Here is a 21,904-nt window from a genome sequence, read left to right as displayed (position 1 = left end):
AATTTCTTAAAACATCCTTTGTGATGTCTGTTACTGCACAGTTTTGAACATATCTAAGAGACTGGAGCTCTTTCAAATAATTGTTCTCTTGTGGACTTGTTCATATTTTTTAAAACGCAAGCAGTGGTTGAGGTCTATCCCGATGGGGCTTTTTCTGTAAACCTACATCGTTGGAAACGCCTCATAGATTAACTGTGTGGTTTCCTTTACTCATAGAACTACCTGTTAGATCTGTGGGAAAGAACTACAAGACAGAGCTGCCAAGTAAACTATGAAAAACCTAACGAACTTTTTATCTTAGGTATTGGCATATCCCAATGATCTGTACTGTTCTAGGGTGTGATGGCTTAGGTAAGTTTTAATCAGTGACAGTGTAATTTGTGCGGGGGTAGTGGGGGGACCATTCCAGTTCAGATGATGAATTTAACCGTTCAACTGCTGAATGATACAGACATGAACTAAAACTTAATTCTGATAGAGCTGAGTATGCTTAATATCTAAATATTTTAAGTTATATATTGAGGTTTTAATTTTTAATCACATGAGTATGGTATTTTTACAATGCTTAGAAAAGATAGCATCATATTAACAGGTAAAAATATGCAAAGTACTTATTAGCTATTATACATGAACCAAACGAAGAGTTCCACATATAAATTTAAGCTTGATTTTAAGAACTTCATTACTGCAATGTATTTTGCCTATGCAATTCCCAGATTACTGCAAAATTTTTACTTTGAATTTTTGCCTTAATTTAAGAACTATATAAAGCATTTTCTCATTAGTTGATATCAATTATAAAAATACAGAAAAATGTTAATGTGGCTGATGTTCTGACGATTGGGGAATCGTTGAAGACAAATTGGGTGTATTTAATTAAACTTTATATCATTCAGATTCATGAAATTTTGTGTCCTGTGTAGTCATTTCTAGCATTATACTTTTAAATCTTCTACCTCATTTTAGATTATGCATTCATTAAAAACACTGTAGGGACTTCCCTGGCGTACAGTGGTTAGGACTCCAATGCTTCCACTGCAGGTGGCATGGGTTCGATCCCTGGTCTGGGAACTAAGATCTGCAATCCACTCGGTGCAGCCAAAAATAAAAGAATGCACTGGCCAAACAAGTGTATGAAAAATATATCCCTTTTGCAAATCTAAATAACAAAGGTCAGATTAAATCAAAATTATAATTATTAAATCATTCAGCATATTAACATGCATAACATTAAATAAAATAATCTTTAGGAGCAACATTTCATCTCATTTAGGCCATGAGGTTTTTAAGAAAAAAGTTATTTGGGGATTCTTCACATCACGTGAGGGTGAATTAATAGCAGAACATAAATTTTGGTAAACCAAAATTTGAAGGGAAGGAAGAACTTGAAAACATACGACGTGTTTAGTAAACATGTTCAGTCCATATGTAATTAAGTATATAAAGAGTAGCACCATGGCCAGAAAATTTAAAAAATAAAATAAAACTATTGGATAGTACAATTCCATAACAAAAAAACACCCAATCAAAAAATTGGCAGAAGACCTAAATAGACATTTCTCCAAAGAAAGCATACACATAGGCACATAAAAAGATGCTCATCATTACCGATTATTAGAAATGTAAATATAATGAAGTACTACCTCACACCAGTAAGAATGGCCATCATCAAAAAGTCTACAAATAATACATGCTGGAGAGGGTGTTGGAGAAAAAGGAACACCCCCCTACACTGTTGGTGGGAATGTAAACTGGTACAGCCAGTATGGAAAACAGTACGGCAGTTCCTCAAACTGAAAATAGAACTACCGTATGATCTAGCAATCCCACTCCTGGGCATATATCCAGAGAAAAACATGGTTTGAGAGGATACATGCATTGCAATGCCGTTTACAGTAGCCAGGACGTGGAAGCAACCTAAATGTCCATCAAGAGATGGATAAAGATGTGGTACGTACGTATGTGTACACACACACACACACACACACACACACACACACACACACACACAGTGGATTATTACTCGGATAAAGATGTGGTACACGTACGTACACACACACACACACACACACACAAATGGATTAGTACTCAGCCATGAAAAAGCATGAAATAATGCCATCTGCAGCAACATGGATGGACCTAGAGATTATCATACTAAGCAAAGTAAATCAAAAATAGAAATACAAATACCATAGGATATCACTTCTTTGTGGAATCTAAAACCACACAAATGAACACATCTATGAAACAAACAGCCTCATAGAGAACAGACTTGTGTTTGCCAAGGAGGGGGATGTGGGGGAAGGATGGACTGGGAGTCTGGGATTAACAGATGCAAACTACTTATATATGTAAGTACAGATAAACAAGGTCTTACTACATAACACAGGGAACTATATTCAATATCCTGTGATAAATCATAATAGAAATATATGTATAACTGAGTCTCTGTTGCACAGCAAAAACTAATATTGTAGATCAACTATACTTCAATAAACTTTTTAAAAATATTGTATAGGGGTGCGGGGAGATTAAAAATATGTTGTGTATGCTTGAAGCAGGAATATCCAAGATTCTGACTACAACTGCCTAATTTATAGTTCTGGGACCCTTTCATTCAAGCGAAGTGAAACTGGCACAATGTCACTATAAAGCATGTCAATCCTGAGATTCATTTTCTGAAATTACATTATGAACAGAAATTTAAAATTGGCAAAAATGCCTTTCAATAATGAAACCTATGGAGGTTTTAAATTCTGACAATTTATCACATTTACACAAATTGGACCCAAACTCACCTAAAGCATAAGACATACCTTTTTAGATTATCCAGACACGCTGATCAAGATAAAAAAGCCTAAAAAAAGAAGCCATCTTTGTTTCATGTCAACGTTAAAATTAGAGTACTAAATCAATACAGCTGATAATTTAAAAGCTTAAGATATGAGGGAAATTATCAGCTCTAGTCCTGGAAGCAATCTTTATGTTTATCAATACACCCCCATCACTTGACTCTCTTAGGTATCATGTTCCTTCTTATCTGTATCAAAACTCATACTGAACAATGAGCTCTGGGTTGCAAAAGAGGATTTATTTGTGCACCTGTCTAGAAGTCTTTGTCCACAAATTAAACAAAAACAAACACAAGTGCTATGGTAAAATGAAGTATATAGAGTCGCATAATCTGCAACATACAGTGGTGATGAAAATGATAGTTGAAATATTATAGGTAGTTTTTAGGAAAAGAAAATATTAAGTTCTTATTACATTAATAGGCATTTCACACTAAATTTCTCTGAAAAAAATAAAAATGGAGTTGCAGGTACTCTAAGGAGAATTATCATTAGTGGTTATTGCTGTCAATCATTAGTGGTTATTGCAACTAAGATTTTCTTTTCAGGATTACAATCTTATTTCTTTGATTCAAAGCTCAAATGGCACCTTTAAGTTCTCTTACCCAGAAATACACCACCATATGCAAAAACAGTAGGACGTTGTTTATTTTTGGGGGAAGTGATTATATCTGCTGTAACAGCCTCAATGTTTTTCCTACATAATCTCACTGTTTTAATTATTTTTCTTATAATTACTACTTCAGGAGTTTTATAAATTTGTTTATTCTTTTTATTTTCTTACAAGGTTCTTTTTTATCATAAGGCTGGCATATGTATTCACATTTATCATCTTTTCTTTCTATAAAGTTCCTTTTTCTCTATTCTGTTTACCTTGTCTGGTAGTCATAATCCTATCTATTTTCAGGCCATTCTGTCCTCTGTCCAGTGTTTTTTGGATTTTGATGCTCTCTTTTTAGGCAATGCAGCTTCTTCAGTATATTCCTCTTGTTCCAAATATACATTCTTCTTCTTTGGTATTTCAGAACTTATTATGAAATAATTATCCTCCTGCATAAGAAATAACAATACTAAGCAATAACTGAAACTTTACCGCGTTAGTAATTACATATAACTAAACTCTAGGTTACTTAAAATAACCTGGATACTACATCTGGATGTTAAAAATCCAAATTAACTTCTGCTGCTTTTCTCATCTGATATCCTAGTAGCAACACCACACATGAAAACTTACAATAGTATTGTTTTTACTGATATAGTATTGATAATTCATGTTCTCACCAATTATCCATAAAATTCTTATTTTTATTCTTGCATTTCCTGCACCAAGGGCACTGAACCTTTCAAAACTTAAATACAGATAGTAACACAACAGGATAAAATTCTCCCTTTGTCAACAGCTGTCCTCCCAAAATGAAGTGGGATAAAATTGTCACTTACCACCAATTTAATATCACATTCATCATGTTCAAGATTTGTTGCAATCTCCTCCTCTGCTCTGCAATATTAAAAGCATATCACTCAATGTATATATATAACTGATTCAATTTTGTTATAAAGCAGAAACATACCATGTAAAGCAATTATACTCCAATAGTTTAAAAAAAAGTGTATCACTCAGATGACAAATCTTTTATAACCCAATGAGTAGTATACTGTCATGACACACAACTGAAACAGCAATACCAGTTAAGTCTATTAATATTTTATCTGTGTTCACATCACTATTAAATCAAAGTATAAACAAACTGATAGCATATGGACCAACATTAAAATTTAAAAGCACTTAATCTTATAAAACCTATGTCCAAAATTATTCCAATCCATGATAGAACTTACGCTGACTCTTCAATAGGAGAGATAGATCCATCATCATCTAAGTATCTGTATCTACGACTATCAAAGTCTTCTTTTTCTAAATCTTCACCAACGTTCATTTGTTTCAAGGATTCCTTGAGATGGTATTCATACTTCAGTTTTTCAAGGTAGTTAAAAAATCCTCTTGCCACCGCTTGCTATGTACCAAAAACACCGTATTTTAAGTCAAGGACTTAAAAAAAATTTCTTCCACTCAGCAAATGCCTATGTTCCTAAATGACAAGGATCCCCATAACAAGGTCCTTAGTGATCTTGATTTAACTACTCTGCCATATGGAGATCACGTGTATCAATTCACTGTTCTACCTAGCAAGTTATCAAAGTTAGTACCAAGAAAAACAAGCATAAATCTTGTATCGTTTGGGCATTACTTAAGATATTTTTTAATGCAGAGAACTGTCTATTTTAATCACCTTAAAACATAAAGAGGTTAATGAGTATTAATCCTTTCCAATAAATCAGATTCTAGAACAAGTGACTACAAATTATGCAATCACTTATCTCAAATATTTCAGAGTCTACTGCTAAGTACTGGCGTTATTTGTCTGGTAATTCTGTCAGAAATTGAAACATCTGAACAAAATGAAATCCTAAAGCCACTGAACATGAAAGGCAGGTGTGGGTTTCATTTCGGTTACTATAAAACAACTGGGCATTTGAGTTTTAGGAATGGTGTTTACAGCCCTGACACGATAAGATCAAGGTATAAAATCAGCCTTAGAGCACTTCATATACAGGTACATTCACCCTGTGTTACCAGTGCAAGATTCCACCCAGAAGTCCAAGTGAACTTTGAGCTGAAGGAGGGGGATGGCATTTAAGCGGCAGTATAGTCAGTATAGAGAAGTATTATAAAAGTTGAAGACTGTATGTTCCAGGTACATCTAAATCCTAAAAGCAACCAACAACTCATTTCAGACATTTTAAGCTATGTGCATCAGCATATATAAAGACTCACCTCAAAGGTTAAAATTTTTCTCCAAGGTAATCGTTTTCTTCCATTTTCTGATTCTAAAAATGGGAAGCCAGATCCTTTGTCTTTAAATTGTTTCTTATTTATTTGTGAGCTTCTAGTGTTTCTCCTTCCTTTTGGTCTTCCCCTTGATCTTCCCGTTGGCTTGTATTTCCTCTTTTTACGTTTCTTTTTTTTGAATCTTTCAAAAATAGCTTTTAAAGTCAATGGTCTTGGCTCTATAGATGAGTCACTAGATGAATCTCTTGCTTGAGTACTTTCAGGTGTGTGAACAAATTTTCTAATAGGGTTTCTTTGCCTCCTTTTAGGTGGGATAGGAACACACTGAGTTTTAAATAAGCTGCTACCAGAGGAAGAGTTATCACTAGAAAACAGGGAAAGAGTAATTGTACCCTCTTATATTACTGTTTATTACCAGTAATATACTTTTCTTTTACAAATCAAAGCAGAAAAACATGTTCAAAGTAATTTTTTAAAAGATGGGCTCAGTACTAGCCAATCACTTAGCTCTGACCACTCTACCACAAGTGGCCCATAATGCCATGTGCCATAGCACTTAGCCAAAAAATCATCTTCCTTTATGTAAGTTCCACAAAGGCAGCCTTGTTCACTGCTAGAGGCTAAACTAAGACAAAGCCTCCTCTAAATGAAACAAGAGTATCCTAGCGGAGAGATGTAGTGAGTATACTAGAAATGCTCATTTGTTTTCCCAGTGAGATCAACAACAATTAGGACTAGATACCTCTCATCATATACATAAGCCAGCATCCCTGATAACATGGAATATAGGAACAAGTTGATTTTAAAACAAGATTCCCTACTGATATCCATTTTCTTCTTATAAAATGAGGATGATTTAATGAGGAAGATAGCAGTTTGGCCCGGAGAATATACTCCTGTTTCCCTGAGTTAACGATGTGTCCCACGAATATAAGTAGTTAAAACTTCAAAGGCCTGTGCAAACCAGGTTTTCCTTTTCTGTTCTAATGCATGAAAATTACCATTACCACCACTCATTATCTACAATGATTTATGCTTTCCCGGTAATTCAAATACAGTAAAATTACCATCTAGTCTCTTTTCCAGAAAAATCTGGTGATTGTTATTTAAAAAAAAGAAAGCACTTACCTTTGATTCTCAATTTCCACAGCTGAGTCAGATGCCGTTGCATAGTTGATAGAATCCATTCCTGGTATGTGTTTTCCAAGCCCCTCTCAAATTTGTTGTCAATTGTCCTTTGATCTAAACAGATTTCTGACCATACAAAATTCAGTAAATGTGATGTTGTTTCCCTGAATAAATGCAAACAGCTAGTATCAGAGTAATGAAAATGTTGATGTCATTGTGACAATTATGTAAATTAATTACACATAAATTAAGGCAATAATCACATACAAGGCTTTTAATATTTTCATGTAGGAACTGTCATTTCAGGTCTATCCTAAAATCTAGAGATTTTATTCACAAGTTCTCTTTCAGTTTTGCCTCCTTAATCTATCCAATGTTAGATTCCAGAAGAGTATTGTAATTTCCAACGAAAGTATCATACAGCTTTCCGCAACAGTAAAAAATGTAATTTTACCCTTAGCCATACAACAGCCAAAAAGCCATTTTTCAACATCAGTTGGGAACTAGTATGAAAATCTTTTGCATACAAAGGCAGAAGGTGGAGTATGGCCTCAGTATACCCGGGAAAATAATCAGCAGGACTTAACTACCTCTATCCAAACTCCTGGTCTGGAATTTGCTGTTAATGGGTACTAATACAAAAGTTCTGAATTCTCAAACTTTTCGATGAAAGGCTTACAAATAATAATAAAAAAAAGACAAAGAGCACTGTTGTAATCTCCTTAGATACAATAGTTTGGACAAAATTTAAAAAAAAGATAATGTCTAATTTTACTTTTCCATCTCCCTTATCGGGGATGCCATCATTCTTCCTATTTGTATATTGTTCTTAGTCTTTAGCATTCTTGGCAATGACAAATGAGCAACGATGAAAGAAATCCTACAAGAATATACTTCGAACATAGGAAGCCAATAAGGTCACAGAGCTCTCAGATTCGCAAAATATCCAACGGACTCCTGGTAATTTCATGATGTTCTATCGTAGTTTTCTAAAATGCAAAATCTAAGAAATAAGTCACGAAATAACTGCCCAAAAAGAAATTCAACAAGTGGATCCAATGGCACTGATAGTATACTTGAGATTAAAAAAAAAAAATCAGAGCGTATTATCAAAATTAAAGTTGACTCAAAACCTCTTTTTCGGAAACTAGAAAGCATTCCTACGAAGTCTGGCTTCCTATTCCGAGATTCTGCGAGAAGCACATGGCAATAGTGCCCTTCACTGGCTCTAACAATTCCCCTTCAGCACTTTGTGCGATTCTGGGGCGAGCGTCTCCAGGAAGCGCCTAACCTCGTACAAGAAGAACGGCGTCAGCAATGGTTACCTCGCACTTAACCCCTATTAATTCAGAAAATGTGTATTGTATGTACCACATTTTAACATCTACATGCCAGACAACGGACCACGCCCATGCTATAATCGTGTACTGTGGGCCGCAGTAAAGCCACTAGGCCCGAAGTCCACAAAAACCACGAGCCCTCCGCCTTCGGGGACTGACTTCCGCGGCTGGACCCCGATATGCCACGCAGGGGCCTGGGAAAAGCTACAAGAGGAAACCCTCCCCCGCCCACAAGGCCCGGAAGCCCCCGTCCTCTTTCCTACCCGTCGAGAGGGCAGACAGCTTGCACCAACCAGCGCCGGCTCGGCATGGGCCTCAGCTGCGTACCAGATACCCGCCACCCCTCCCTAGGAAGTCCGCATTCAGCAACCTCCGGAATCCCCCCTCACTCCAACAACTTAAGAACCACCAACCTCCATTACCGCGCTGGAGAAAAGGATGGGCGGGTTGCGTGCCCCAGCTAATAGGGAGACCGAAGTCTCGCGATAACAATTTGACTCCAGGAAGAAAGTGAGAGGTGGGAAGTGGCGACCCGCGGGGCGCCATTTTGATCTCCGTGAGAGGAGGAGCGATTTCGAGTGGGCAGGGTCTGATCTCCCGGATCCAGAGGAGGCGGAGTTGACTGAGGCAAGATCGGGTTTCAGGTGTCGGCTTCCCTCACGGATTAGGTAAGTGGAGTAGACAAGAATGTTTCGGTAAACTACAAGAAATAAATTGTGGGGTCAGGTGAACGGAATGACTGTGAGCTGCAAGGAAACAGGCACTCCACCTGCTTTGCTTCCAGTGGTCTCGCCTTGGCTGAGCTGTCCTCTGACTTCCCAAAATCTGATCTCGAGTGTGTGTGGGGGTGTGCGTGTGTGTACGGTGCCAGGTGTGTTTTGTCATATTATGTCTACTTTTGCCTTCAGAAATCTCCTCTGCGTTAAATTGTAAGACGATCATGCTTTGACCGAGACTCAAAATGTGTAACCTTTGTACTGGAAGCCAGTGTTACCCGTAGTACATCCAGGTCCCCTCTCCCCTTCGGACTTTTGTTAACTACTCTTCCACTCAGAGCTAAGTGTCAGCCTCCCAGGGGTTGGTTAACATATCACAAGAGATACCAGCGGCGAATTTTTTTGTTTGTTTTCTCCCTTAGTTCCCTGAATGATTAATGAATGTTAAGATAAAAGTTTAAACTAGTTTAGTTTTGGTATTTTGGGGGGTTTTTTCCCCACAGTAGTTACAAAAAGGAATGAGCTGGCTTGATTTGTCCACTTTCAGGCCTCTTGTATCGTATGAAAAAACCAGGAAAGCCGTCTAGTCTTAATCTATGGTTAGTGTCATCTTCGGATTGGACAGACCTGGAGGGTAATCTAGCCTCTTTACTCAATTTTGCTCTAAATGTTGAACAATTCCAGGCACAGACAGTCTAGTCTTCTAGGCATTATGAAGTACCGTTAGCTGCAGAACAGGGATTGCATGTCTTATTCACTGCCATGTTCCATAACATGCCTGCCTATGTAATTTGTGAGTCTCAGTACGAAATGAAAATGCAGGGCCCCTTGTTCAAAACGCAGGGAGAAAGTGCCATTAAAGGTACTAAAATATAAGCGGTCTCCTTTCTTCTGTAGTACCTCTTTCCACTTGTCATGATGTTTTAATTAATAGCATTAATTTGCTATTATTAATTATTAATGACATTCTATTTTATTGATTTATTATTAATCACTAACTATACTATTATTAATTAATAGCATTAATTTGCTATTTATTGTCACTCTAAGTAAAGAAAAATTGAGTTTAACTCATTAGCATGAGATTTACCACTCTATATTCTGCAATACCAGTTTTAAGTACAAACAAAAGAACATTTAGCTTGTACGCAGAATTAACTGAAATTTCACAATTCATACTATGTAGGCATATGTATTTTGTTCTTACTAGAACACTGGATACTGCACAAAACTAGCACCCCTGTATTTATTTTACTTCTCCATGCTTGCACATTCTACCGACACGGAATCCAGGGAATTTGAGTCTCAATGAACTCCCTTGGACTGTGCACCCACCAGCATTCTATGCTCACAGGACTTAAACGCTTTTTGTGAATGGGAAGCAAGGAGTGGTGGTGGACATGCACATAGACCCTCTCTCCTCTGATCCCAAGCATGTTCCATTGTCCTATCCATCTTAAAAGTTAAAATATAAAGTTAAGAATTTTTTTAAATATTTATTTTATTTATTTATTTGTCTGCACCAGGTCTTAGTTGCGGCATACGGGGTCTTCATTGTGGCATGCAGGCTCTTAGTTATGGCATGCGGGATCTAGTTCCCTGACCAGGGATTGAACCTGGGCCCCCTGCATTGGGAGCCTGCAGTCTTAACCACTGGATCACCAGGGAAGTCCCTAAAGTTAAGAATTTAAGGATGGTGGCAATGGAGCATAAACCACGTGCTATTCTGAACACATGGTCCTGTGTAACTTCACTAGTTGCACATCCATGGAGCCAGCCGTGTCCCAGAGCCTTATGAGTCTGGAATATCATAAATGTTCAATAAAAAAAACTAAGGCTGAACTGGTATCCATTGTATGCTAGGTACTTGGAAGACAAATATGAGAAATACAGCCCTATCTTCAAAGAGATCACAGTCTAAGTGACAGAAACAAAGCAAACAGATGACCAGAGGTATACTGAGTGCTAAAAGGTTGCTCTATACAAACTTTCCCTTACTGTGAGCTGAATTGTATCATTCCCTCACCAGTTAATGGCAAGGTATAATGTGATGAGTTCTGGGTTTACAGTGGGCTAGATTTGGTTTTGAATTCTGTTTCTGCCACTTAATAGCTGAGTGATCTGGAGTAAATAATATATTCTCTCTGGCCTATTTCCTCTTGTAAAATGAGAAGGATAATATGTCGTTGTGTGAGGTTTTGAAGGAATGTCTGTAAAGTGTCTAACATACTGTCTGGTTTACAGAATGCAGTTTGTCAATAGTTTTCGGCCATAGTTGGTCTACCCCTTTAGGCATTGCCTCTGCAGCTCCATTTATCCTTCTGCCTCCTATCTTCCATTCTTCCCTTCTCTAGACCCTACTTCTGGGCCACTGACTCCCAGCAGTGGAATCTGGAGAGTAAATGTTGTTTGCCTCCATGTGGCCCAAAGCTGTCCTCCTAGAGCCACTCTGGATTTGTATTAGAACTTTTCTAACCCTTTTCTCTCATCACTCCAACTCCAACCTCCTCTTCCCTATCTCTCACTCACACAGAAACACACTTATACACACTACCACGCTGCCTTCTGGGCTTTTGGCTTGCATTTCTAAACCAGTTATTCAGACTGTAGCCTCCTAGGGTTGGAATTTGTTTCCGTTTTGGTGGGGAAAGAAAACAAAAACCTGACCTTTGAAAGATAGTAAAGGGTGTAAAATTAGTGATGAGGAGATGTAGATGGGCTGCAGGCTGAGCAGCTGAAATCTGTCCTGTGTGGGCAGCTACTCCAAGATAATATAATGCCAGGAGCTGGGAGGAGCTCAGTCCCACCCAGAAAAAAGATAAAGAGACCACAGATTTCTCATTCTCAAGGTCAAGGGGTTCTTCCCAACTATACAGGTACAGAAAGGCTGGGGGTGTAAGGAAGGGAGGGGGCACCACCCCATAGTAGGTGATGTCAACCTTCCCATAGGTCTCTGCATTAAGAGATGTGCGCACATACAGGGGAGAACCCTGAGTTATTACCAAATATGGCCTCAGAGCCAGGCAAAGCAAGACATTTGCCAGAGGAAACCCCCAAGAAATGCCCCATGTAAGTGATTTAAACTACCACGAAGACTCAACTCTCTTAGTCCACCCATGTGTGTCTATTCACATGTACTTTTTTCCCTCCTAATAAACACTTTGCTTGTTTCACTACTTTCAGTCTCTTTGTTGAAATTAACTTTTACAAATAAGACAAGCCAGGGGCCTTGTCACTAGCCACTGGCCCTCGTGGTGTAGGGGCTAAGATTCAGTGCTCTCACTGCCATGGCCTGACTTCGCTGGGGAACGAGATCTTGCTTCAAGCCCCTGCAGGCCGAGGCCACCTGAGATCATTAGGATTGTATTTAATTTAAACTTGAGTCTTTATTATTCCTACTGTAAGTAGAAATATCTAGAGTGCTTTTATTATCTTCATTTTAAGTAAACATGTATTCACTGAGCAGATTTTCACAAGTTCTTAATTAGTACTTGCTGGTTTCTAATAAAGAAAATATAAGATGATGGGCCTTCCCTTGTGGTCCAGTGGTTAACACTCCATGCTTCCACTGCTGGGGGCACGGGTTCCACTCCTGGTCTGGGAACTAGGATTCTGCATGCCTCGCAGAGCAGACAAAAAAAAAAAAGAAGAAAAAGAAAGAAAGAAAATATAAGATGTCAACATTTAGAAAATCTAGGTGAAGCATATATGAGATTATTTGTACGTATTTTCTGTCCATCTGAAATTATTTCAATAAAGTTAAAATGGCTCATTCCTAAACAATTATAGCTTATTCAATTCGAAAATATATTTTCGGGAATTCCCTGGCCGTCCAATGGTTAGGAGTCTGTGCTTCGCTTTCACTGCCGAGGGCCAGGGTTTGATCCCTGGTCAGGGAACTAATATCCTGCAAGCCGCAATGCACGGCCAAAAAAAAATAAAATATATTTGAGATCATCTAACTATGATTATATAGGGTTTGGGGCCCATTATCAACACTTCACATTTTCTTTGGGAGACCAAATTATGCATATTAAGTAAATAAAGGGTAATAAAGTATTATCTGATAAAGTACTAAAGAAATGTCGGGTCTTAAATGTATGTTTGTGGAGGATGTGTTATTTGATATCATCAAAATTAGAAATCCAGTTTCTAAGAAAACTGAATCTTTGGAAAATTAAAAAAAAATTTTTTTTGGAAGAGTATTTCAAGTGATGTTGAAGGACCATCTTTCGCTTACTAAGTAATGGTATATCAGAGATTATTCACATTAACGAGGTATTTCATTAACAATTTTAATGAGAACTCCAACAGTGTTCTTAGAAACAGCCTTAAGAGTTTTGTCTTTATTCCTTGTTGTGATTGGCCTCCAGTGGGATTCCCCGCCCAACTCATATTACTTTCGTTTGTTTGGGTTTTTTTGCCTGCATTTTATTTAACTCTCTCTGCTTGCACACCTCATCACCTGTACACTTGAGGTAAGATACTAATCTCTGTGCATATATGTCTACTTATTGTAAAATATATTTAGCATATATTTTTTAAAAATCAAATGATAATTGGTTAGGTTATCAAAATAATTGGACATTGAAGCTGTTTACCAAGAAAATGTTTATTTGTAAATGAAATAATTTGAATTTCAAAAGCTAATAATTTGTAGGAGTTTCCATTTCTCTTAGTAATTTAAATTTTCTCTTGTAAAAGTGATAGTCTAAGAAACTTGTTTAACTTTTAGCCTAAATGTCAAATATAGAATAGAAAACACAAATAAATGATCTATTATAGAAGTACCTGAGCATCCTGTACTGTTATCTACAACCATTTAAACAGTTATTCATAAACCTTAATAACTACCTTTGCTTCAGGATCTATATTCCTTAAATCAACCATTAGAAAGCTGCATGTTCAATCCAGATACATGACTGAAGAAAATGAATCATGTGCCCTCTTGGTTTGGTATTCCTCTTGTCTATTTTAAATGTCAGCTATTTAAGGTACTAGTATTAAAATAGGTTACTTGGACATTTCTCACTTGGAATATGAAATACAAGAAGTTATGGTTGCCTTTCTGTGAGGACACCTAAATGCCCTTTTGCCCTCTTTATATAACTGAACTCTTTCAATTCCAGAGCAGCAGCTGTTCATGCTTGGTGCACTGCAATAATTAGCCTACAATTGCTTTATTTTGTACATCCTCGTGAAACCTCAAAACTCAGATTGGGACTTGAGCCCATGGGCTGAGACTTGACCCCAGCCAAAACTCAGATTGGGACTTGAACACACTGTACTTTGAGATCACACACTCAGGACTTAACGAAGCTCAGGTTCTTTATGTCTCATCACAGAAAGAATTCATTGAGAGACAAAGTGATAGGTAAGAAGTGGATTTTTTTAGAGAGACACACTCCATAGACAGAATGCGGTCCATCTCAAAAGGTGAGATGGCCTTGGGAGAAACACACTCCACAGAGTGTGGAACATCTCAGAAGGTGAGAGGCCCCGAAATATGGGGTAGTTTTTATGGACTGGGTAATATCATAGGCTAACAAGTGGGAGGATTATTCCAGCTATTTGGGGGAAGGGGCAGAGAATTCCAGGAATTGGGCCACTGCCCACTTTTGGCCATTTATGGTCATGGCACCTGTGGGTGTGTCATTTAGATGCTAATGCATTACAATGAGCATATAATGAGGCTCAAGTTCTACTGGAAGTCTGCCATCTTGGACCTAGCTGGTTCTAATTTTTGTGTCCCCCAACAGCTCTGTCATTCTTTTAAAGGTTGTGTCCTGCCCCCTTCCTGTTTCAGAAAGAAGATGTCTTGTGCTGAGTATTCTTTTCATGTGCCAAGTCTAGAGGAGCTTGTTGGAGGTAAATGCAATACTGAGTTTTTTAATTATCCTAAGGAAAAAAATTTTTAAATAAAAACATTCTAAGATAAGCTTTATGCAATAGTACTTTCAATACAGAACTAATTTTCCTTTTCTGTATTTGTTCTGTACTGTTTTTATTGACAGAGTCCAAAACTCTGCCCCTCAAAAAAAATCTAAATTCACGATTCAGATTCTTGATGAGATACGAACTTTACAGAATGAAAATGAATATGGTAATCCATGATTTAAATATGTGTGGTGCCCAAAAGTTGTACAATATTGCTTTATTAACTTTTTTTTTAACATCTTTATTGGAGTATAATTGCTTTACAGTGTTGTGTTAGTTTCTGCTGTATACCAACTGAATCAGCTATATGCAAACATATATCCCCATATCCCTTCCCTTTTGCGTCTCCCTCCCACCCACCTTATCCCACCCCTCTAGGTGCTCGCAAAACACCAAGCTAATCTCCCTGTGCCATGCAGCTGCTTCCCATTAGCTATCTATTTAACATCTGGTCCTGTATATATGTCAATGCTGCTGTTTTACTTCGTCCCAGCTTACCCTTCCCCCTCCCCGTATCCTCAAGTCCATTCTCTACATCTGCGTCTTTATTCCTGTCCTGCCCCTAGGTTCTTCAGAACTTTTTTTTTTTTTTTTAGATTGCATATATATGTGTTAGCATATGGTATTTGTTTTTCTCTTTCTGACTTACTTCACTCTGTATGACAGTCTCTAGGTCCATCCACCTCACGACAAATACTCAATTTCATTTCTTTTTATGGCTGAGTAATATTCCATTGTATATATGTGCCACATCTTCTTTATCCATTCATCTGTCGATGGACACTTAGGTTGCCTCCATGTCCTGGCTATTGTAAATAGTGCTGCAGTGAACATTGTGGTACATGACTCTTTCTGAATTATAGTTTTGTCATGGTATGCCCAGTAGTGGGATTGCTGAGTCATATGGTAGTTCTATTTTTAGTTTTTTAAGGAACCTCCATAATGTTCTCCATAGTGACTGTACCAATTTACATTCCCACCAATAGTGCAAGAGGGTTTCCTTTTCTCCACAACCTCTCCAGCATTTATTGTTTGTAGATTTTTTGATGATGGCCATTCTGACTGGTGTGAGGTGATACCTCATTGTAGTTTTGATATACATTTCTCTAATGATTAGTGATGTTGAGCATCCTTTCATGTATTTGTTGGCAATCTGTACATCTTCTTTGGAGAAATGTCTGTTTAGGTCTTTTGCCCATTTTTGGATTGGGTTGTTTGTTTTTTTGATATTAAGCTGCATGAGCTGCTTGTATATTTTGGAGATTAATCTTTGGTCAGTTGCTTTGTTTGCAAGTACTTTCTCTGATTCTGAGTGTTCTTTTCATCTTTTTTTATTGTTTCCTTTGCTGTGCAAAAGCTTATAACTTTCATTAGATCCCATTTGTTTATATTTGTTTTTATTTCCATTTCTTTAGGAGGTGGGTCAAAAGGGATCTTGCTGTAATTTATGTCATAGAGTGTTCTGCCTATGTTTTCCTCTAAGAGTTTTATGCTGTCTGGCCTTACATTTAGGTCTCTAATCCATTTTGAATTTATTTTTGTGTATGGTGTTAGGGAGTGTTCTAATTTCATTTTTTACATGTAGCTGTCCAGTTTTCCCAGCACCACTTATTGAAGAGACTGTCTTTTCTCCATTGTATACTCTTGGCTCCTTTATCAAAGATAAGGTGACCATATATGCATGGGTTTATCGCTGGGCTTTCTATCCGGTTCCATTGATGTATATTTCTGTTTTTGTGCCACTACCATATTATCTTGATTACTGTAGCTTTGTAGTATAGTCTGAAGTCAGGGAGCATGATTCCTCCAGCTCCATTTTTCTTTCTCAATCTTGCTTTGGCTATTCGGGGTCTTTTATTTTATTTTATTTTATTTTTTTCGGGGTCCATTATATTTCCATACAAATTGTGAATTTTTTTGTTCTACTTCTGTGAAAAATGCCATTGGTAGTTTGATAGGGATTGCATTGAATCTGTAGATTGCTTTGGGTAGTAGAGTCATTTTCACAATGTTATTCTTCCAATCCAAGAACATAGTATATCTCTCCACCTGTTTGTATCATCTTTAATTTCTTTCATCAGTGTCTTATAGTTTTCTGTATACAGGTCTTTTGTTTCCTTAGGTAGGTTTATTCCTAGGTATTTTATTCTTTTTGTTGCAGTGGTAAATGGGAGTGTTTCTTTAATTTCTATTTCAGAGTTTTCATCATTAGTGTATAGGAATGAAAGAGATTTCTGTGCATTAATTTTGTACCCTGCTACTTTACCAAATTCATTGATTAGCTCTAGTAGTTTTCTGGTAGCATCTTTAAGATTCTCTATGTATAGTATCATGTCATCTGCAAACAGTGACAGTTTTACTTCTTCTTTTTTTTTTTTTTTATTTCTTCTTTTCTGATTTGGATTCCTTTTATTTCTTTTCTTCTCTGATTGCTGTAGCTAAAACTTCCAAAACTATGTTGAATAATACTGGTGAGAGTGGGCAAACTTGTCTTCTTCCTGATCTTAGAGGAAATGGTTTCAGTTTCCAGAAACCATGGTTTCACCATTGAGAACGATGTTGGCTGTGGCTTTGTCACATACGGCCTTTATTATGTTGAGGTAGGTTCCTTCTATGCCTACTTTCTGGAGAGTTTTTATCATAAATGGGTGTTGAATTTTGTCAAAAGCTTTTTCTGCATATATTGAGATGATCATATGGTTTTTATCCTTCAATTTGTTAATATGGTGTATCACATTGATTGATTTGTGTATATTGAAGAATCCTTGCATTCCTGGGACAAACCCCACGTGATCATGGTGTATAATCCTTTTAACGTGCTGGTGGATTCTGTTTGCTAGTATTTTGTTGAGGATTCTTGCATCTATGTTCATCAGAGATATTTGGCCTGTAATTTCTTTTGTTGTGACATCTTTCTTTGGTTTTGGTATCAGGGTGATGGTGGCCTTGTAGAATGAGTTTGGGAGTGTTCCTCCCTCTGCTATATTTTGCAAGAGTTTGAGAAGGATAGGTGTTAGCTCTTCTCTAAATGTTTGATAGAATTCGCCTGTGAAGCCATCTGGTCCTGGGCTCTTGTTTGTTGGAAGATTTTTAATCACAGTTTCAATTTCAATGTTTGTGATTGGTCTGTTTATATTTTCTATTTCTTCCTGGTTCATATTCAGAAGGTTGTGCTTTTCTAAGAATTTGTCCATTTCTTCCAGGTTGTCCATTTTATTGGCATATAGTTGCTTGTAGTAATCTCTTATGATCCTTTGTATTTCTGAAGTGTCAGTTGTTACTTCTTCTTTTTCATTTCTAATTCTGTTGATTTGAGTCTTCTCTCTCTTTTTTCTTGATGAGTCAATTTTATTTATCTTGTCAAAGAACCAGCTTTTAGTTTTATTGATCTTTGCTATCATTTCCTTCATTTCTTTTTCATTTATTTCTGATCTGATCTTTATAATTTCTTTCTTTCTGCTAACTTTGGGTGTTTTTTGTTCTGTCTCTACTGCTTTAGGTGTAAGGTTAGGTTGTTTATTTGAGATTTTTCTTGTTTCCTGAGGTAGGATTGTCTTCCTATAAACTTCCCTCTTAGAACTGTTTTTGCTGCATCGCATGGGTTTTGGATCATTGTGTTTTGTCATTTGTTTCTAGGTATTTTTTGATTTCCTCTTCGATTTCTTCAGTGATCTCTTGGTTATTTGGTAGTATATTGTTTAGCCTCCACGTGTTTGTATTTTTTACAGTTTTTTTCCTGTAATTGATATCTAGTCTCATAGCATTGTGGTCGGAAAAGATACTTGATATGATTTCAATTTTCTTAAATTTACCAAGGCTTGATTTGTGACCCAAGATATGGTGTATCCTAGAGAATGTTTCATGGGCGCTTGAGAAGAAAGTGTATTCTGTTGTTTTTGGATGGAATGTCCTATAAATATCAATTAAGTCCATCTTGTTTAATGTATCATTTAAAGCTTGTGTTTCCCTATTTATATTCATTTTGGATGATCTGTCCATTGGTGAAAGTAGGGTGTTAAATTTCCCTATTATGATTGTGTTACTGGCGATTTCCCCTTTTATGGCTGTTAGTATTTGCCTTATGTATTGAGGTGCTCCTATGTTGGGTGCATAAATATTTACAATTGTTATATCTTCTTGTTGGATTGATCCCTTGATCATTATGTAAGTGTCCTTCTTTGTCTCTTGTAATAGTCATTATTTTAAAGTCTATTTTGTCAGATATGAGAATTGCTACTCCAGCTTTCTTTTGATTTCCATTTGCATGGAATATCTTTTTCCATCCCCTCACTTTCAGTCTGTATGTGTCGCTAGGTCTGAAGTGGGTCTCTTGTAGGCAGCATATGTACAGGTCTTGCATTTGTATCCATTTAGCCAGTCTATGTCTTTTGGTTGGAGCATTTAATCCATTTACATTTAAGGTAATTATCAATATGTATGTTCCTATTACCATTTTCTGAATTGTTTTGGGTTTGTTTTTGTAGGTCTTCTCCTTCTCTTGTGTTTCCTGCCTAGAGAAGTTCCTTTAGCATTTGTTGTAAAGCTGGTTTGGTGGTGCTGAATTCTCTTAACTTTTGCTCATCTGTAAAGATTTTAATTTCTCTGTCAAATCTGAATGAGATCCTTGCTGGGCAGAGTAATCTTGGTTATAGTTTTTTCTTCTCATCACTTTAAATATGTCCTGCCACTCCCTGCTGGCTTGCAGTTTCTGCTGAAAAATCAGCTGTTAACCTTATGGGGATTCCCGTGTATGTTATCTGTTGCTTTTCCCTTGCTGATTTCAATATTTTTTCTTTGTATTTAATTTTTGATAGTTTGATTAATATGTGTCTCGGCATGCTTCTCTTTGGGTTTACCCTGTATGGTACCCTCTGTTCTTCCTGGACTTGATTCACTATTTCCTTCCCCATGTTAGGGAAGTTTTTGATGATAATCTCTTCCAATATTTTCTCAGTCCCTTTCTTTTTCTCTTCTTCTTCTGGAACCCCTATAATTAGAATGTTGGTGCATTTAATGTTGTCCCAGAGGTCTCTGAGACTGTTCTCAATTCTTTTCTTTCTTTTTTCTTTATTCTGCTCCCTGGTAATTATTTCCACCATTTTATCTTCCAGCTCACTTATTCGTTCTTCTGCCTCAGTTATTCTGCTATTGATTCCTTCTAGAGTATTTTAAATTTCAGTTATTGTGTGGTTCATCACTGTTTGTTTGCTCTTTAGTTCTTCTAGATCCTTGTGAAATGTTTCTTGTATTTTCTCCATCCTGTTTCTGAGATTTTGAATCATCTTTACTATCATTACTCTGAATTCTTTTTCAGGTAGCTTGCCTATTTCATCTTCATTTATTTGGTCTTGTAGGTTTTTACCTTGCTCCTTCATCTGTAACAAATTTTTTTGTCGTTTCATTTTTTTTTTTTTTTTTTGATGGGTGGTGCTGTATTCCTGTCTTACTGGTTGTTTGGCCTGAGATGTCCAGCACTGGAGTTTGCATGCAGTTGGATAGAGCTGGGTCTTGATGCTGATATGAAGATTTCCTGGAGGTGTCACTCCAATTGATATTCCATGGGGTCTGAGGTTCTGTGTTAGTCCAGCGGTTTGGACTCAGAGCTCCCACCAAAGGAGTTCGGGCCCGACCTCCAGCCTGGGAACCAAGATCCTGCAAGCTTCATGGCACAGTGAAAAAAAAAAGGGGGGGGGGAAGAAAGAAAGAAAAAATGGATCAGTACAATATGAAAGAATATAAAATAAAATTAGAAAGATAAAAAATATGTTAGAAAAATAAAATTATAATTGAAACAACTGCGACAAGGTAAAATAACAGAAAAAAGAAAAATAAATAAAGGTGTGGGGGAACAAGCCAAAAGGAGAGATCACTAACAAAGTATAAAGAATAAAATAAAATTAGAAAAATAAAAGATTAGGAAAAAATAAAAGTATAAAAGAATCGACAACAATGAATCTACAAGGTAAAACAGAGCCCCAATCTAAAAGAAGAAAAAAGAAAAAAAAAAAGTCTTGGCTATAGGGGTAGAGTTTAGGCAGGGGGTGGAACTTAGGCAGAGGTGGGGTTTTGGGTGGGGTCGGACCTAGGCGGGTGGGGGTGTGACATTTGAGCATGGGGCAGGGCCTAGGCAGGGTGATGTTGGAGCATGGGGCGGGGCCTCTGCTTAGGACCTGCGCAGAAGGAGAGAGGTAGCATGTTGAAAGGAGGGCACCTGGAGTGTGGAGTTCTGGAGTTTGGAGGCAGGGCCCTGAGTGAGGGTGTGTGGGTGGGGTTTATGCCCAGCACATTGGAGGGGGTCTCAGAGGGGGTCTTCGAGTGTAGAGGTGGGGCCATGGGTGGGGGTGTAGGGGTGAGGCTTAGGCTCTGCATGGCAGGAGAGAGGCTCCAAGGGCAGAGGATTAGGCCCTGGAGCCCAACAGGCTCCCTGGTGCCTAAGAGGACAGGGAAAGCAGTGGCCCCGTCCCCTTCCGTTCGTTTGTGCCCCTCCCCCACTGTCTCCCCCAGGGTCTCCCCCATCACTGCTGGAACCCTAACCATGACTGGGTCCCACTGGGCGTAGTAACTCCTTCCCTCCCCTGGCCACCCCTCAGGGGTGCCGGTGCCATAGATACAGCCTTTACTTTTGCTCCCCCTTCCCTCCCTCTCGCTCCCTCAGGACCCACACAGCTGGAGGGGGCATAGGTGGGCAGAGGATCAGGCCCGGGATCTCAACAGGTTCCTGGGGGTCCAAGTGGGCAGGGGAAACCTGGCCATGCTCCCTTTTGATCCTCTGCCCTCCCAGTGGTTCCCCAATTTCCCCCTTCGCGTGTGGGATCCCTTCCCCTCCCCCAGCCGCCCAAGAGGTGACCACTGTTCTGAACTGTTCTGACCTGTTAGAACCTTAGATTAGCTGCCTGTCTTTGAAATACATATGAGTCATATAACACATACTTTCATGTCTTACTTTTTTTTTTTTGCGGTACACGGTCCTCTCACTGTTGTGGCCTCTCCCGTTGCGGAGCACAGGCTCCGGACGTGCAGGCTCAGCGGCCATGGCTCATGGGCCCAGCCGCTCCACGGCATGTGGGATCTTCCCGGACC

The 21,904-nt window shown here is 38.0% G+C and overlaps 2 protein-coding genes and 1 long non-coding RNA gene across 6 annotated transcripts in view; 1 reads left to right on the top strand and 2 right to left on the bottom strand.

The window, feature by feature from the left end:
- Nucleotides 1-583: 583 nt before the first annotated feature.
- LOC309826342 (TATA box-binding protein-associated factor RNA polymerase I subunit D-like) lies at nt 584-8,589 on the bottom strand. Of its 2 annotated transcripts, XM_082660436.1 has the most exons (7): nt 8,435-8,589; nt 6,832-6,995; nt 5,689-6,067; nt 4,692-4,867; nt 4,293-4,350; nt 3,726-3,902; nt 584-2,857 (listed from the first exon to the last, which is right to left on the bottom strand). In XM_082660436.1, the coding sequence occupies exons 2-6, from the start codon at nt 6,888-6,890 to the stop codon at nt 3,756-3,758; spliced, it is 819 nt and encodes a 272-aa protein (XP_082516562.1). In that variant the 5' UTR covers nt 6,891-6,995; nt 8,435-8,589; the 3' UTR covers nt 584-2,857; nt 3,726-3,755. The 2 variants fall into 2 exon arrangements, with proteins under 2 accessions (XP_082516562.1, XP_082516561.1); XM_082660435.1 differs by lacking the exon at nt 584-2,857 and having other exon boundaries at nt 2,869-3,902.
- Nucleotides 8,590-8,722: 133 nt separating this feature from the next.
- The window catches only part of LOC309826339 (ester hydrolase C11orf54 homolog), a 25,648-nt gene continuing 12,466 nt past the window's right edge, over nt 8,723-21,904 (top strand). For 2 of the 3 annotated variants that reach the window (XM_082660430.1, XM_082660429.1), the window contains exons 1-2: nt 8,723-8,839; nt 14,694-14,755. In XM_082660430.1, the coding sequence (XP_082516556.1) occupies nt 14,701-14,755 (55 nt within the window). In that variant the 5' untranslated portion in view covers nt 8,723-8,839; nt 14,694-14,700. Of the gene's footprint in view, nt 8,840-14,444; nt 14,756-21,904 lie in introns of those variants that run through there. The other variant, XM_082660428.1, reaches the window with a different exon arrangement.
- Nucleotides 17,064-21,904, bottom strand: part of LOC309826341 — a 23,569-nt gene continuing 18,728 nt past the window's right edge. Inside the window, exon 2 of the long non-coding RNA XR_014297099.1 lies at nt 17,064-20,483. This is a non-coding gene — a long non-coding RNA (uncharacterized lncRNA). The remainder of the gene's footprint in view (nt 20,484-21,904) is intronic.

This window comes from Grampus griseus (assembly GCF_964374135.1).
Source record: "Grampus griseus genome assembly, chromosome: 8".
In the NCBI taxonomy this organism is placed as follows: domain Eukaryota; kingdom Metazoa; phylum Chordata; class Mammalia; order Artiodactyla; family Delphinidae; genus Grampus; species Grampus griseus.
The sequence above is the reverse complement of the archived record's forward strand: the minus strand, read 5'-3'. Positions and strand labels throughout refer to the sequence as shown.